This window comes from Silurus meridionalis, chromosome 2 (assembly GCF_014805685.1).
Source record: "Silurus meridionalis isolate SWU-2019-XX chromosome 2, ASM1480568v1, whole genome shotgun sequence".
In the NCBI taxonomy this organism is placed as follows: Eukaryota; Metazoa; Chordata; class Actinopteri; order Siluriformes; family Siluridae; genus Silurus; species Silurus meridionalis.
The window spans coordinates 25,601,299-25,619,597 of NC_060885.1; the positions used below are offsets into that span (position 1 = coordinate 25,601,299).

Consider the following 18,299-nt stretch of genomic DNA (forward strand, 5'->3'; position numbering starts at 1 on the left):
TAAATTTACAAAATGCAATATGAGCAAACAAGAAAAATCTAAACCAAATCAATTTGTTGTGGCTGCTCTGTTGAAATAAAACATTTCAAAGAAAAAAAAATTTACTGAAAAATAAATAGCTGGTAGGAGGCTGAAAAACTGGGTGTGAAACAGCCAAACTCAACTACTAATGTGAGACACGATAGCAAGATTGAGCAATGCAACAAGACACAGGGTAGTTATACTGCATCAGCAAGATCCCTTTTATGCGGATTTTAAAGCAGACTGGGATTTCAAGATGTGCTGTTCAAGCTATTTTGTACACGCAAAATGGGCAATGTAAATAACTGTAGACACAGGCCAAAGAATGACTATGCAACACATGAAACGCACATCATGCTTACTTCCCTTCAACATCAGAAAATGTCCAGCAGTGCCATCAGCAAAGAACTGGTAGAAACAACTGGAACCCAGGTACACATATCTACTGGTAAGTGTCTGAAGAAGTCTGGCCAGAGGCGGTTTTCATGGAAGAATTTCAGCCAGAGAAAGCCTCTGTTGTGAAAACAAGGCTAAGCAACTCATCTATGGACAATACATAGGAAATGGGGTGCAGAAAAATAGTATTAGGTGGTCTGGCTGTAGCAGGAGGCAGTTTGTTCACAGAACTGTCTGCTGGCAATAGTGAAGCATAGTTGGGTTCCTTGCAAGTTTGGGGCTGTATTTCTGCAAATGGATTTGGAGATTTGTTCAGGATTAATGGTGTACTCAATGCTGAGAAATACAGGGATATACTTATCTATCATGCAGTACATTCAGGGAGGTGTCTGATTGGCCCCAAATTTATTCTGTATCAGGACAACAACCGCAAACAAAGACAACATCATTAAGAACTATCTGGCCAGAAAAGAAAAACAAGAAGTTTTGGAGGTGATGATTTAATTAGAATTCACTTCTTTTCTCTTACTTTCTATTTTGTTAATTAATAAATTAATTACTAACACGTTATTGTTGAAAGCATCAATACTTTACAGCATTTTTTTTTTACACACAGTTCTTCGTTTATTATTATTAATATTTTCATCATTGTACATTAATACTGAAGACATTCAAACTATAAAACACCTTGTATGGAATATTGTAGTAAGCAAAAAGTTAAATAACCCAGAATATGTTTTGAATTTTAGATTGTCCCAAAGAGATACATTTATTTGTTGCTAGCTCTGCAAACTCATGTCATTCTCTCATCATATTCATGAGGTAGTCACCTGGAATTGGTTTCGAGTCACAGGAGTATCTTGTCAAGAATTCATTTAAAATCTATTGCCTTCTTAAGGTGTTTTAGACCATTAGTTGTCTTGTGCAGAGGTAGGGTGGGTTCAGAGTCAAAACCCCATTCAGGGTTACTACAACTAGTGTGCAAATCCATATTGTGTCCAAAAAAAAAAAAAAAATAAACATTTAATTAAAGAGAAAAGATCCATCATTACTTTATTACAATTACCAGCCTCAGAAACCCCAGATCCTAGAGTTTAAGTGGCAGACATATTTTATCAACAACTGTTGTTGAACATTGTGGTCATCCATGAGTTAGGCCTTCATGGTAGAATTGTAGCACATAAATCATTACTTTGGAAGCACCACCATTAGAAGAGATGCATGGAAAAAAAAACACATGGACATTACCTTAAACTGTCCTTTGGTGTGATCACTTCAAAATTTAGATTTACGTTTATAACCATTTTGTCTTTGTTAGATGTACAGAGGGTGAAAAGACAATTCCTGAAGGAGGAGGTTTGATGTGTGAAGGTGCTTTGCTGGTGATTTAGTCAAAAGCAAAGGAACACATATCCAGCATGGCTACCACAGCATTTTCTAGTGACATGGCATCCCATCTGGTTTGCACTTAGTGGGAGCATAATTTGTATTCCAAAAGGACAATGGCCCCCAAAAAAACCTATTGATTATGTACCAGCTATTTGTTCTAGAAGTTCAAGAGATGAAGTGCTGCTTTAGATGACCTGGCCTCCACAAATCACTTAATACAAATCTAGTTGAGATGTCTGGGGATGAGTTACACTGAAACGTGCAGGACAAAGAGTTAACAAGTACTCAACACCTCTGGGAACTCCTCAAGCTTGTTGGAAAACCATTCTAAATAACCACCTTATGAGGCTGAATGAGAAAGTATGCAAAGTAGTCATGAAAGCAAAATGTGGTTATTTCGAAGAACTGAAAATATGCATTGGGTTGTTTAACAATGTTATGTTTGTTTAGTACTTAATAGTTTGGATTGTTTAGTATTATTATTCAATGTTGAAAATAATATGTATGAGGAAATGGGTCCCATAAGTGAAGTCAATTAATGAACGAGCATGGGAACATGTTTCTGGTGAGTCCCTTTGGTAAAGGGATGATAAAAAACCATTTAAATAATCTTTTGAACAGTTGATCTAGTACTTAAATCCAAGAGATTTATCAGCATTAACTGAACTGTACCACATTCAACTAATTCAGTTAAAATAGAGATTGTGTCTCATAGGTTTTTTTTCTTATATATATATATATATATATATTAAATATTGTATTGACTTACTGAGATCAGTGTCCCTTGGTTTCCAGCACAAGGCTTCGCTGGGGCCTTTAGTTTCCCATCACAGTAACTTGCTCTGCAGATTAAAAAAAAAGGGAGAATTTCATGACATCAGTTGAAATTTTTAAGATGACGAAAAAGTATAATGAAATGGTGTTCCATACCATCAAGTTATAACGTTCAAATCTATACATAATTTAGCTTACAATTAAACAGTTTCTTCTGCATGCCTTTTAATTTTAAAAGATCATGCCATTATAGGTACCGTAATTTCCGGACTATAAAGCGCACCCACTGAATTTGACAAAGATTTTTATCTTAAACATATATAAGCCGCAGGTGTTTACACTTAAACTAATGAACTTTACACAGGCTTTAACGAAAGACAGTGTCTGTTACACTGTGTAATGGGTGAAATATGTTGCGGATCCATTAAGAGCAGAGCGGCATTTTGGGGATAGGCTGCCGCCACATTTTTCCGGTTTTACCGCATGTGTGCAAGGCCGAGGAATATGTCCTTATTATTTTCTGATGCTCATTTCTAAGTTTCTTTGACTAACCCGTAACACTGTTGATAAGAGAAATAAAAAAAGCACGAGTTTTGGAAACCTGTCTGTGCTTATATGATTTCTGTTGCAACTGGAGTTAGCGAGCTATTCCTTGACCCAGACTCAACGCGTTACAACGGCTTGTATCTAAACAGTAGCCTACCAAGAAAGTCATTGTTCACCGTCTTCCTCCTTCCTTTCACAACAATTTCTAGAGAGAGAGTTTATCTTTTGGACTCGCTGTGCGTTTAAAAATCTATTTTATTATTTTGGATTTCAGGAGATTGTCTTAAAAAGCTGGTATGCCAACTAGACCCAACAAATGCCAAACTGATTGTTTAATTAGTTTTGTTATCAATCTACCACAATTTATTCCAGGTTGAGATAAGCAGGTTTTGTGCACATGAAAAGGATGACGTTTGCACTAAACACAACAATTCTAAAGCACTCCGTTTAATTAGGGAATACCACTTTTCTAACAGCAGTTCAATGCAAGCAATGCAAGTAAATTGCTCACCTATTTACTTTCTGTCAATATGCCCAACATGCAGCACAAGTTATTACAGTGACTATGTCTAATTAAAAGATAACATATTTGTCTTGTATTATGAGACAAACACCAGGTTTAAAATATTGAATCAGCACTTGGAAAATAAATGAAAAATAAATGAATAATAATATACACATGAAGTTGCACTTACCGGTAAGCACATTTTTCATCTGCTGTTTTTGTGGTAATTGTAACATGGGCTACATGGCTTATGCTGGCAAGTGCCTGCCATAAAAGTGAAAGACTCACAATTAACTTGAACACAATAAAAGCAAAAATAGTTTCTTCTTTAAAAACAAAAAATACATAACTTAAAAGAGAAAGTCATTTGTAAATCTAGTCAGATTCCAATGAATAGAAATCCCTTACTATAATCATACCTCTCCTCTGAATCCATAGGTTGAAATAGATGTAAGATCCTCAAAGGTTTGAAGCTTGCTGGTTGTGAACCGCTCACATACAATTTGCAGGTCTTCTTTCTGCCATGCAGAGTGGAAAATGTAACTAAGACAGAATAACAATATAGAATAAACTTTCTTTTGGCTTCTCCCATTAGGGGTCGCCACAGCGGATCATCCGCATGTTTGATTTGGCACGTTTTTACACTGGATGCCCTTCCTAACGCAACCCTCCCCATTTATCCGGCCTTGGGACCGGCACTAAGAGTGGCTGGGGTTGGTTCCCTGACCGGGAATCGAACCCGGGCCGCAGCGGTGAGAGCGCCGCATCCTAACCACTAGACCACCAGGGACCCTTAATATAGAATATATACCATTTTAAGGAAAAAGGCCCTCTCGAATTTGATGACGGCAACATGTCTCAAAAAAGTTGCCACGTTTACCACTGTGTAGCATCATGTCTATGGGTTTATGAGATTTGCAAAGCATGGCATGGCGTTTTTATTTACATTTTACAGTGTCTCAGCTATTTTTGGAATTGGGGTTGTATAATAAATTTTTTTCTTTTCAAAGTGCTAATTTAAGTACTTTAGGAAGAGACAAGTCTTCAGACATTATCTGAAGATTTTTTTAGTGGCTTTTTAGACATCAAGAAGTTAATGTCTACCCCCTATATGCCAGAACAGAGATATGTAAATTTCTACCCTGAGAGATTAAGGGACCAGTCAAGCAGTGCAAGTGGATCAGAGAGAGAATGGTCCTATGCAGAGAGCGAGGTGGATGCTGATCCATTTTTGGCTATGTAGGCCAACATTAGTGTTTTAAATCTGAAGTGGGCAGCTACCGGAAGCTAGCTAAGGAAATGTAATGGCAATAGGATGGGTGTGAGTTTATGCATTTAGGAAGGTTAAAAACAAATCCCACAGTAGCATTTTAAATCAGCTGGAAAGGTTAAATATCACTCAAGAGCAGCCAAGACCGAGTTGCAAAAGTCACGCCCTTAATTGACAAAAATATTTTACGAGCAAACAAGTGGCTTGTGTGGACAGAAATAGATCAATTCTTCTAATGCTGTAAAGGTTGCTGTGCAATCTACATAAGTGTGTCAGATTAGCAAAAGGAAAGTTGATTGCCCATGGTTTACACCACAGTTGCAAGCAGTGACCATAAGAGAAATTTAAGAGTCCATCAAGGAATTTAGGAAGATCACCAGATCCTGACATTTAGTCCATGAGACCTGGGATGAACAGCAGTTCGTTATGGTTTTTGTTAGTACTTTAACACAGCGGTCCCCAACCTTTTGTGCTTTATGGACCGGATTAATGTCAGACAATATTTTCACAGACCAGCCTTTAAGGTGTGGCGGTTAACTACAACTAAATAAAATTATATGACCAGCATAAAAACTGGTATTTTCTAAATATAATAATAAACATGAATCCACTGTGTTATTTTTTGTTCATTTTGCTAGTTTGGGAGTTTCAATTTAGCGCCAATGTATTGTGTGTTACCGGCCGGAGAAGCCCCTTTAAGAAGGTAGCAGATGTCGGTAAGACGTGACTGAGACAAGCATCTTTACATGCATCAAGAGTGAGTCATAGACAAATGGCAGAGAGAATTCGGTAATGTTCCAAAATAATACGTTCAAAATCAGATAATAAATCAAACCGAAATAATGTAAATTATGGATTCTTTCTGTGCGGCCCGGTACCAATTGACCCACGGACTGCTTTAAGACATATTGATTTAATTCTTTATTGTAGAAATTCTCGTTTCCTCGACCCAGTTTAAACGACTTGCCTTGCCGCTAAAGTATGTTATGTTTTACTCAAACTCAACCAATAATCTGCATGATGAAGTAATAAATAACATTTGCAACCTCGGCTTGCTGCAACCTCAACCACAAAGACCAGGCCCCCAGCCCTCGGTGTCACCTGATGTCGGTGGCCGGGAAAAGGGGACGTTGGATGCGCTGCTAGAGGAAGCGGAAGTGCGGCAAGAGGGCGGGTGTCCGTGCTGGGCTAAATGCTAACCCTAGCCGGCCGGCTCTACCGTCCATTCTTCTTTCTAATGTCTGCTCCCTGGACAATAAACTGGATTTACAACCCAACTCCAGCGGAACACGTGGCGAGAGTTCAGAGACAGCTACGTCTTTGTTTTCACGGAGACGTGGCTCATCGAAAGAGTTCCGGAAGCCGCCATCCAGCTAGACGGGCTAACCGTGTTTCGTGCCGACAGAAACACAGCTCTGTGCGGTAAGACTCGCGGTGGTGGCATGTGTTTATATTAACAAGGAATGGTGCAAGAACTCTGCTTGTCTCACGCTAATGCTCATCGCTAGTGGAGTTCGTGACTGTTGCAGACCGTTTTATTTACCACGGGAGTTCAACACTGTTTTAATTGTCAATTGTTAATTGAGTGTACATTCCTCCCTAATGCTAAGGAGGCACTGTGTGAACTCTCCAGCGCTATTAGCTACGTGCAGAATGCTCACCCCGACGGATTGTTTATTTTTGCCGGAAATTTTAACCATGCGAATCTCAGGACTGTGCTCCCTAAACTCCATCAGCATGTGGACATTGCAACGAGAGGAGCGAACATGCTGGTATGCATAATTGCATGCATAATTTACTGGTTGACGCTATATTGGTTTATGTGTTTTGTCTTGAGTTGTCTGTCTGCACTGTCTGTCTGTACTGTTTTTCGTCTGCACTGTTTGCACTAGGTTGCACTCAATGCACTTTATGTAGCTTTGTGTTGTAGCTCTATGTTGTCTAGTGTAGCACCAGGGTTCTGGAGAAAGTTGTCTTGTTTTTACTGTGTACTACTGTGTATAGTAGAAATGACAATAAAAGCCTCTTGACTTGACTCTTAGTGCCAGTCCCAAGCCCGAAAGAATGGGAGGGTTGCGTTAGGAAGGGCATCCAGCGTAAAACGTGCCAAATCAAATACGCAGATCACGAATCAGTATTTCATACCGGATCGGTCGAGGCCAACGACAATTACCAACGAACGCAACAGGTATTGTTAGCTAACAGGGTACCAGTGGAAATTGGGCTACTGGTGGCCGAAGGAGGAGAAGAAGAGGAGGAAGATGTCTACAAACACAGCAGGAAAAGGAGGAGTGTAGGAGAGTGGAGGTTTGGGTTGGTACTTTAAATGTTGGCACTATGACTGGTAAAGGGAGAGATTTATCTGATACGATGGAGAGGATAAAGGTAAATATGTTGTGTGTTCAGGAGACCAAGTGGAAAGGGAGTAAAACCAGGAACATTGGAAATGGGTTTGAACTGTTCTATAATGGTGTGGATGGAAAGAGAAATGGTGTAGAGGTGATTTTGAAGGAAGAGTTTAGTAAGAGTGTGGTGGAGGTGAAGAGAGTTTCTGATAGGGTAATGAACGTAAAGCTGAAAGTTGAAGGGCTGATGATAAATGTCATCAGTGCTTATTCTCCACAAGTGGGCTGTGAAATGGATGAGAAGGAAAAATTCTGGAGTGAGTTAGATGAAGTGATAGAAGGTGTACCTAGGTATGAAAGATTGGTGATTGGGGCAGATTTAAATGGGCATGTAGGTGAAGGGAACAGAGGTGATTAGGAGGTAATGGGTAGGTATGGATTTAAGTAGAGGAATGTGGAAGGGCAGATGGTAGATTTTGCTAAAAGGATGAAAATGGCACTGGTGAATACTTATTTTAAGAAGAAGGAGGATCATAGGGCGACTTATAAGAGTGGAGGAAGGTGCACACAGGTGGACTATGTTCTATGTAGAAGATGCAACCTGAAGGAGATTGGAGACTGTGAGGTGTTGGCCGGGGACAGTGTAGCTAGACAGCATCGGATGGTGGTCTGTAAGATGGTTTTGGAGGTAAAGAAGAAGAGGAGGAGAGTGAGGACTGAGAGAAGAATAAGATGGTGGAAACTAAAGGAGGAAAACTGTAATATGAGAATCAGGGAAGTGGTCAGACAGGGGCTCGGTGTTGGTGAAGAGACGCTGGATGATTGGGCAACTACTGCAGAAGTGATAAGGGAAACAGCAAGAAATGTATTTGGTGTGACATCTGTAAATAGAAAGAAAGACAAAGAGACGTGGTGGTGGAATGAGGAAGTGCAGGAAAGCATAAGGAGAAAGAGGTTGGCAAAACAGAATTCGAATCGAGATAGTGGTGATAAAAATAGGCAGGAGTACAAGGAGATGCGGCAGCATGTGAAGAGGGATGTGGCATTGATCAGTCACACCAAGAAGTTATGGGAAAGAGCCGAGAGATGAGGTGACCATCTGTGAGCAACAGTATGGTTTCATTTTGAGGAAGAGCACCACAAACGCATTATTTGCTTTGAGAATGTTGATGGAGAAGTATAGAGAAGGTCAAAAGGAGTTGCAATGTGTGTTTGTGGATTTAGAGAAAGCCTACGACATGGTGGTGATGGACAGGTCGACAGACAAGGTCAGACAGGAGTCTCCCTGGACTTTAATGTTTCCGGATGATATTGTGATTTGTGGTGAGAGTAGGGAGCAGGTTGAGAAGAGCCTGGAGAGGTGGATGTATGCGCTGGAGAGAAGGGGACTGAAAGTCAGTAGGAGTAAACCGAGTACGTGTGTGTAAATGAGAGGGAGGACAGTGGAGTGGTGCGGTTGCACGGAGAAGAGGTGGTGAAAATGGAATCACGATGGTGTTACCCTAATTCCAGAGCCATTATCCTGAATCTGAATCAGCTTCAGGCCTCCCTCTTTGACAGACACCTGAATGTTCGTGGACTTTGCATCCAGACTGTAAAAAAAAAAATATTATTCATAAATAAATATATTTATTGAGAACTTTTATAAAGCTGCACTGACAAACCTGTAGTTGCTATGTTTTATAGCTACTATATAACTGTTAATTATGAGAAATAAAGTCGGAATTATGAAAAACTAACTCGGAATTGCGTATTAGACAAACTTTGTTTTCTTGAAGAACCTACAATATGACATATTTTCAGTTGTTTCACACTTTTTTGTTATGTATATAATTCCACATGTGTTAATTCATAGTTTTGATGCCTTCAGTGTGAATCTACAATTTTCATAGTCATGAAAATAAAGAAAACTCTTTGAATGAGAAGGTGTGTCCAAACTTTTGGTCTGTACTATATATATATATATATATATATATATATATATATATATATATATATATATATATATATATATATATATATATATATATATATATATATATGTATATATATATATATATATATATATATATATATATATATATATATATATATATATATATATATATATATATATATATATATATATATATATATATATATATATATATATGTATATATATATATATATATATATATATATATATATATATATATATATATATACATACATACATACATATATACGTATATATACATATATATATATATATACATATATATATATACATATATATATATATATATACATTATATATATATACATACGTTAAGAGTATGGCACAGCGCATCTCACCAGTTCTCAATCATTTCTTTAATCGCATTAGCAGGTCGTTGAATGACTTCTCCAGCAGCGATGCGGTTCACAACCGTCTCATTCAATCTCCGGATCATGCCTGCCATTACACCTTACAGCCACTGCCTCGGGACTTTACAAAAGTTGTTTCTTAAGTTGATGGTGAATAAGACGTAATAAGTAAGTAACCGCTGTTAAAGAACAATCAAAATACAGCATTCGGATGTGTTTGGTTTTGTTTCTTCCTCGTTATATTTGGTTTTGGCGGAATAGTTAATGGATGAGTATTCCGCCACCTGCTGGTATGGAGTTTAGAGCGTTGACTTGATTGGGGCAATAATCGCTTTTAACTCCCGTTCAAGTCTCTATCTTTTAGTTATTTAACTATTTAATTTTATTCTGGAAGGTGAGAAGATGCCTGAGGAAGGGAGAAGGAGTGGAAAGTCGGTTGGACCAGATGACATACCGGTAGAAGCATGGAGATGTTTAGGAGAGATGTGAGTGATGTTTTTATCCAGGCTGTTCAACAACATTTTGGAAAGTGAGAGGATGCCTGAGGAATGGAGAAGGAGTGTGCTGGAACCAATTTTTAAGAATAAGGGAGATGTGCAGACCTGCAGTAACTACAGGGGAATAAAGTTGATCAGTCACACCTTGAAGTTTTGTTTTTCAACAAAAATAATTGGAGAGAAGAGTTGACCATCTCTGAGCAACAGTATAGTTTATGCGGAGGAAGAGCATTACGGATGGAATATGTTTCTTGAGAATGTTGATGGAGAAGTATAGAGAAGGTCAGAAGGAATTGCATTGTGTGTTTGTGGATTTAGAGAAAGCGTACGACAGGGTCCCGAGAGGAGTTGTGGTATCGTATGAGGAATTCAGGTGTGGCAGAGAAGTATCCCAGCCAACATGTCCATGTGGGCCCCACATGGGTTTTATCTGGGTTATATGGGCATCATGTGGGCATGGGGTCAGAGTGGGCACTTTGATGGGCTGAATGTGGGCTCCAGTTAGGTTGCCCATTTTGTTTATTCAAGGGCCTTGTATGAGCCACATTTGGGCAATATTTATCTATATTTCTCAAAAGAAATCTATCATTCAATTATTCAATTGATGATAAATTCAATTGATATGTTTTTGCATATTTTATAACATCAACAGATTTTTTTTTAATTATATATTAACAATAACAGTCATCACTCACTACCACAGGAGCACCTGACCTGACCTGGATAACCTGACCTCTCTGTCACGGTAAGAAATTGTCTTTTGTTTTAAATTAATCACATTTTACTGTTGCTTTTATTTAATGTATACTTCTGAAAGATTTTTGGTAATTTATGTTACAGGCACAATATAAAGAAGGTAAGTGTGGAGAGTGAACTGGTTTACCTCAGAGATAAACACCTGTGGAAAACTGAATATTCTTAACGTTCAGCAGATAACTAGGAAATTGTCTACTAAAATGTGGAAATAACGACTTTTCAAAGCATTTTGAACCGTGTTTTCTCCATATGGTGTCCTCATGATAACAGGAGGGTGAAACAGTAAAGGCACTGTGAAGTCTCTTTCTCTTTACTACCTTTATAACATGTGTATATACAATACACAGAGAAAAGCTCTGAGAAGATTGTGACAATACTTAACATTATTTTAATGTGATTTAGGTGAAATAGTTAGAGGTGATAAAAACGTTCATTTTATATCATTTCTAAACATTAATAAAAACATGATACGTTATGATTACGGTAAAGAGAAGGTAAATTTGCGCCGTTCAGAAAGTCAGTCAGAATCGCCCCCGCTCTCGACGCCGAGGCTTCACGCATGCGCATAGACACCACGAACTGAGATGTGTTTGACTTGAAGCTGTGCAGTGCAGACCGACAAATTCGAGAGCAGACAACTCCGAATTCTTCCTGATTACTTTCACGGTATTTTAATATTAAGCACGCCTCGGTCTGTGCAGTCAAGTTGAACACTTGCTGTGTTAGCGCCACTAAGCTTTTTAAAGACAAAACATCATTAAAAGTACCTTAAACTAATGTTACAGTGGTCAGTTCATATTTACGGTCCAAATGAACCAGTATGAATTTAATAATCAATCTGTGTTCAAGACCCAGACTAATTATTCTAAACATTAATCACAACAAAGCCTAAAATTCACCATATTGATGCATTTAGCTTTTTGCATGGTATTATGTCATTTTAACATCATTTACTCAGATCAGTTAACAGTTTGGGCAAATGGTGGATTAGAAGGTGTTTACAACCTTGTGATTTTAAGTCTTTTTTATAAAATTTTTTTAGTTCTGATAGTCTTATGCTCATGTAATTTGCATGCTTTATACATGGTTGATGAAGTAGCATGCTCTACTTTATATAAATTTTTTTGCTTTACAGGTAGCCTGAAGCAGAACCGTTTGCTGAAAACTCAGTAAGAAAGAGCTGGAGAAAGCGTTTGGTAAATGGTTCACAAATGCAAGAGACAGAGAAGGCAACCGTGCTTTGAGAGGCCAGCGGGATCATGATCGGAGGGCAGTACAGCCGGAAATGTAAGTCATATAACCTATAGCTAGGGCTGCACAATTAATCATATTTTATCCCGATCACTGTTTTTGCCTCTGTTTAATTAAAGGAATACTCCACCCTGAGATGAAAAAATATCTTATAAATTACTGATCCTCAAGGCATCCTATACGGTGGCTGAAAGAGCTTAACACGCTGCAACTTAAGAAAACACATGCAAATAAAAAAAAAACACCAGCAAATTAAAAAAAACAACGTTATCAGTTTGACAACACGTGCTGCAAACCCTCACAATGCAACCAATTACAGAAACACACTGCAAATCCTCACAACACAACCAAACACAGAAACACGCTGCAAACCCCCACAACACAACCAAACACAGAAACACACTGCAAATCCTCACAACACAACCAAACACAGAAACACGCTGCAAATCCTCACAATTGCAACCAAACACAGAAACACGCTGCAAATCCTCACAACACAACCAAACACAGAAACATGCTGCAAATCCTCACAACACAACCAAACACAGAAACACGCTGCAAATCCTCAACACAACCAAACACGCTGCAAATCCTCACAACACAACCAAACACTGAAACACACTGCAAATCCTCACAACACAACCAAACACAGAAACACGCTGCAAATCCTCACAATACAACCAAACACAGAAACATGCTGCAAATCCTCACAACACAACCAAACACAGAAACACGCTGCAAATCCTCACAACACAACCAAACACAGAAACACGCTGCAAATCTTCACAACACAACCAAATAGCACAGATCACAAAATAAATGTTTCAACACAACAAGTGACAAACCCGTCTGGGACTGCTTATTGTTTAATGTCTATTCGTCAGTGGTGTTGATGTTTGATTTTATCATTGTTTGTTTATGATTCCTTGGCCTTTTGGATATTATTATCCTAAATAATCTGAAGAAATACACAATTAACTGTAAAACATTATTATGTTAACTGGCAAAGCCAAGGAATCATGATCAGGATGTTAAAATAAACAAAAAAAAATCACCTTTCAGATCATCAACACCACCACTGATGAATAGACACTGAACAAGCAGTCCTGGGTTCGTCACTTGTTCGGGTCCCCATGAAACAATCATTTTGTGGTCTGTGCTAATTGCAGTGCAAATGAATTGGTTGTGTTGTGAGGATTTGCAGCACGTGTTGTTGAGCTGATGAAAATGTTTTCTTAATTTGCTGGTGTTTTTTATATTTGCATATGTTTTCTTCAGTTGCAGTGCGTTGAACTTTCTGGGCCACCGTGATCCTAGGTGTGACTTACATCTTTCAGCTGATCAGAATCATTGTTCTAATCACTGGCTTTTGGCTATGGCCAAATATTCGTTTAAGAGTCAAGTTCAGACGCAAGGTTGATATTTTAATTGTTACATTCATAAGTTTTGGATTCCATGACTGGTCCCCCGGCATGAGTTATTACTGTGAGAGGCAGAGGTGGGAACAATTCACTGATGAGATTTTAGGATATGTCTTAATTGATGCATGTTTTTTAGATGCTGCTGTGAATGGTTGTATTTTAAAATTTACTATATTGCCTTTTCTGTCTTTTCTTTCTTTACTGTTTTGTAGGTGTGCAGCCGAGGAATCTGCATAGACCCACCAGTGAACTATTCTACTTTAGTAATTCTGTTATTCCTGTTTCCTGTTTTTTTACTTGAATTAATTTAAATTAAATGTGATTTACACATTCTAAGTTGTAGTCATTTATTTTTCACAGTTCAAATACTCAACCATGTAATTTTAAACATATAGCAGCACATAAAATCAACTAATATTAGTTATTTGTTTGGTCAGGCACAGTTTTACATTGTAACTGAGGTTTGAATGGTTTGACAATGGATTTTCCATAGTAAGATTAAATACATATTAAGTTCACCCACAGAAATCAATGATGAAATTAATAAATGGGACCCAATTCTCATCCACTGTGGTCCCATAAGGGGCCCACATGTAGCCCACATTGGCCCCATTTTTAATGGGGACCCAAATTGCCCCATATAAAGAACAGCTATACGGGCCCCACTTAGAGCTCACCATGGACCCATCAGTCGCCCTTCTGGGCTAACACACATGGGGCCCATGTGGAGCCGATGGACAAATTTCTCTGGGCCCCATTTGGGTTGCCCATGCAGGGCTCAAGTGACAGCCCATCAAAAACCCACATGGGGCCCACATGACAATGTTGGCTGGGATGTCATGGTGGTGCAGAACCTTTATGAGGACGGTGTGATAGCAGTGAAGTGTGCAGTAGGAACAACAGACTAGTTCAAGGTGATGGTGGTATTTCACCAAGGATCGGCTCTATGCCTTTTCCTGTTTGATGTCGTGATGGACAGGTCAGACAGGAATCTCCATGGACTATGATGTTTGCGGATGATACTGTGATTTGTAGTGAGGGTAGGGAGCAGGTTGAGAAGAGGTGGAGGTATGTGCTGGAAAGAAGGGGAATGAAAGTCAGTAGGAGTAAGACAGAGTACATGTGTGTGAATGAGAGGGTGAGCAGTGGAGTGGAGTGGAGTGGTGTCATTGCAGGGAGAAGAGGTGGTGAAGCTGGATGAGTTTAGGTACCTGGGGTCAACTGTGCAAAGTATTGGAGAGTGTGTATTCAAGAAAAGAAAGCAGGCAGGGTGGAGTGGAGTGGGTGGAGAGTGGCAGGAGTGTTTTTTTGATAGAAGGCATCTGCGAGAGTGAAAGGGAAAGTTTATAGGTTTATAGTTTATAGCTGGGAGCAGCTGAAAGAAGAAGAAGAATCTTTTAAATAAAAGACTCTGCTGTGAAACTAGTGGTGGACGAAGTACACAAACCATCTAGTTGAGTTAAAGTGGAGATACTCATGGTAAAATATTAATAAAGTAAACTTTAAAGTGCTCCCTTTAACTTTCACTTGACAAAAGGTACAATTATTTGCTTTTGAATATACTCAAGTATCTAAATTACTATTATTTAATATGGTTATAATGTTCCTATTATCATTTTTGTAACAAGACTCTTGCTTAATAAACTCAGTTAATGTGAAAAGACTTAAATGTTACTCTTAGCACACCAATCTATTAATAGAATGATATTAATGAGTCAAATACTCATTTACAAATTTGTATACTTGGAAATACATTTAGGTGTACTTGTAAATAGACTCATAGATGATATAGTCTCACATACCTGCATCAGGAGCTGTGCATTTGTTTCATGCGCCATCAGGTCAGGATGCAGAAAAGTTGGATTTTGTACTGTACTGTACATAGTCTCTTCATTCAAAGGGTGGGGACCCAACAGTGATATTAACCTGGCTCCATTTTTGGACAAAGAGCCCAGTCTTACACTGCCTGTCTTGATTGTTGAACTATTGTTTATTACAGTTATTGAGGCCCCTATAGCTATCACTTGCCCTGCTTTACACTTTTTAGTACATATTTATGAGTTTTAGAAAGATCATATCTACACAAAATTTAAACAGTTTAAACCCACCTCCAATGTTTCTGGCCTTACTCCCTTTCCACTTGGTCTCATGGACACACAACATATCTACCGGTACCTTTCTCCACTTACACATATCAGTTACCTCTCTCCCTTTACCAATCATAGTACCACTATTTAAAGTACCAACCCTAACCTCCACTATCCACTTCTTTCCCTGCTAGGCATCTTCCTCCTCTCCTTCTTCTGCTTCAACCAACAGTAGCCCAATTTCCACCGGTACCCTGTTGGCTAACAAAATATGTTGATAACCCGGGCCTCGGGCCTCGGTATGGTTTGTGAGCCGCATATTTGATTTGCCATGTTTTACCCTGGATGCCCTTCCTAACGCAACCCTCCCAATGTAACCTTTACATACCAAAACAATTGGAGGTCAATTGAAAGCTTTGGAAATTACAGTAAAGGTAACACCATTTCCTATTTAATGTACTCCCTTAGCCAGGTTGCCATCCAACAATATTAACATTTGCATAGTCATATTCTAAACAATCCTGCAATATTTTTTAATCTTGGTGGGATTCTAATACCCCAGTTTCCAAAAGTTGGAATCTCCTTATATTATTCACAATAGAGCATAGAAAACATTCTAAATGTTTAAACTGCATGTGGCAGGTCTAATGAAGTTCTGCTTGCCTACATGTGTTTGGTTTAATGTGTTAATCAATTGTCCTATCATTGGGCAGGAAGAGAATATATACACTCATTGGACAGGAATAGAGTATATATACTCACGGATTAAATAAGATATCAGTGGCGGATTAGGTATGAGCGACATGGGCGGCTGCCCAGAGCTGCATCCTGCTGGGGCAGATTGTTTTTGTTTTTACTTTTTATAATGATAATTTATATCATTTGCACGGTCATGTCAATAATAAAATAATGTCATTGTGTGGGGTCAATGAACCTACTCAGGAGTGTGCACACACCAGCCGGAGAAGTACCCTCACTCATTCACTTAGAAAGGGCAGGGATTGGGTGGCTTCACCTTAGCCTTTAGTGTTTCCAGTAAAAGAACTGACAAGACCTGGAGTGATGTCACATCAGTAAAGAGCAATCCATCCCACCCAGGAAGGTGCAGCTCTATTTTCTTTTAGTATAGGTCATAGTCTCTGAACAGCACTAGTTTATGAGTGACTGTTCAGAGCCAAGGCCAGGGAGCAACAGACACGCTAAACCGACCATGTGCTAGCATGGAGTCATTACTCAGGGTCCACCAAATAAAGACTGTGGTTGTCCCTTGAGTGAAACCAAAATGTAGAAATTCTCAGAAAGTATGTTTATGTAACGTAATTAACATTAAATAAGAATGACCGACCAGGAGTTTAATGTAATGTGTTTGACAGAAACGTGGATTAAATCAAACAAATATATATTAAATTAAATGAGTCCTCCTGGGTATAGTTACATACACCAGCCCTGTCTAGATGGCAGTGGAGGCAGAGTCACAGCTATTATAATAATAATCTAAGAATCACACAAAAAACTAAACACAAGTACCATACATTCGAAGTTCTTTACACCAACATAAAATATTTAGTGTCCAAAAGCAAGACTAGTCAGTCAATTCCATTAATTATTATTTATAAACCCCCAGGGCCCTGCACTGATTTTCTTGTAAAATTTGCAGACTTTATCACTTTTTAGACTTAAAAATTAATTGTTGGTGATTTTAATATTCATTTTGATAATCAGGAAGACTCTTTAAAAATGTCTCTAGGTTACGTATGTAACCCTAGTTCCCTGAGGGAGCGAGACGCTGCGTCAAAATGCTTTGGGAACGGGCCCGAGTGTTCACGCTCTGAAATAAAATGTGTAATCAGTCAAAAATTGGACGCTGGCCATCAGCCGCGGTGTGACATCACGACCAGGAGTATAAAACGCATATCGAGTGAAGGCAGCGGCAGCTTCTGTAAGGGAGAAGGAAGCGCTGCAGGGACGCCGGAGGTGTGGCATAGAGATGCAACGTCTCGCTCCCTCAGGGAACTAGGGTTACATACATAACCTAGAGACGTTCCCTTTCAGGAACTGGAGCTGTGTCTTAACAATTTGGGAACAAGTGTCCAATAAAGCTAGACTGACAAGTCACAGCTTGAGGGCCAGGAGTGGCACTGAGGTCTAGGTTATAGAACCGCACAAATGTCAGTGGGGTAGACCAACCTGCAGCGTTTCATGTGTCTTGGAGGGGAACTCCAGAAGACCAAGATTTTGAGGCAGCCACACTCCGGTGTGAAGTGAGCTCTGGCCCCGAAGGAAGCGGGGAGACCAGACAACTCATAAGATGATGTGATAGCATCAACAATCCACCTGCTCAGAGTCTGCTTATTAGCAGGGAGGCCTTTTTTGGAAGGGCCATAGCGGACGATCATCTGATTGGTCCTTCTCCAAGGACCCGGTCTGTGGACGTAGGTGACCAGTGCGTGCACCGAATTGAGCTGGTTCAGTTTCTCCTGGTCTGGGGACTGGAACCGAGGAGGATAAAATGCCTGTAACCGTGGGATGACCAAGGGCACCTTGGGGATGTAACCCATACAGGGGTACAGGAAGGAGGGGGCCACAGGCCTGCAGGTCCCCTACTCTCTTGAAGGCCAACAAGAACACGGTCTTGATTGAAAGGTGCCTCCACGACATCCAGGTTCCCCGATGCACTCAAGGTTGTACCGGGGG

The 18,299-nt window shown here is 39.3% G+C and overlaps 1 protein-coding gene, 1 long non-coding RNA gene and 1 other non-coding gene across 3 annotated transcripts in view; 1 reads left to right on the forward strand and 2 right to left on the reverse strand.

Annotated features, from left to right (window-relative positions):
- The window catches only part of mlh1 (mutL homolog 1, colon cancer, nonpolyposis type 2 (E. coli)), a 33,300-nt gene extending 23,446 nt beyond the window's left edge, over nt 1-9,854 (reverse strand). Inside the window, exons 1-5 of the mRNA XM_046874380.1 lie at nt 9,582-9,854; nt 8,748-8,838; nt 4,051-4,149; nt 3,822-3,895; nt 2,576-2,648 (exon numbers count right to left, since the gene is read on the reverse strand). Of these exons, the coding sequence (XP_046730336.1) occupies nt 2,576-2,648; nt 3,822-3,895; nt 4,051-4,149; nt 8,748-8,838; nt 9,582-9,688 (444 nt within the window). The 5' untranslated portion in view covers nt 9,689-9,854. The remainder of the gene's footprint in view (nt 1-2,575; nt 2,649-3,821; nt 3,896-4,050; nt 4,150-8,747; nt 8,839-9,581) is intronic.
- On the reverse strand, nt 4,350-4,421 carry trnae-cuc. The gene has a single exon. It is a non-coding gene; the product is annotated as a tRNA-Glu (tRNA).
- Nucleotides 9,855-10,796: 942 nt separating the features above from the next.
- Nucleotides 10,797-13,851, forward strand: LOC124401863. Its single transcript, XR_006928629.1, has 3 exons — nt 10,797-10,835; nt 11,982-12,133; nt 13,731-13,851. It is a non-coding gene; the product is annotated as an uncharacterized LOC124401863 (long non-coding RNA).
- Nucleotides 13,852-18,299: the final 4,448 nt, after the last annotated feature.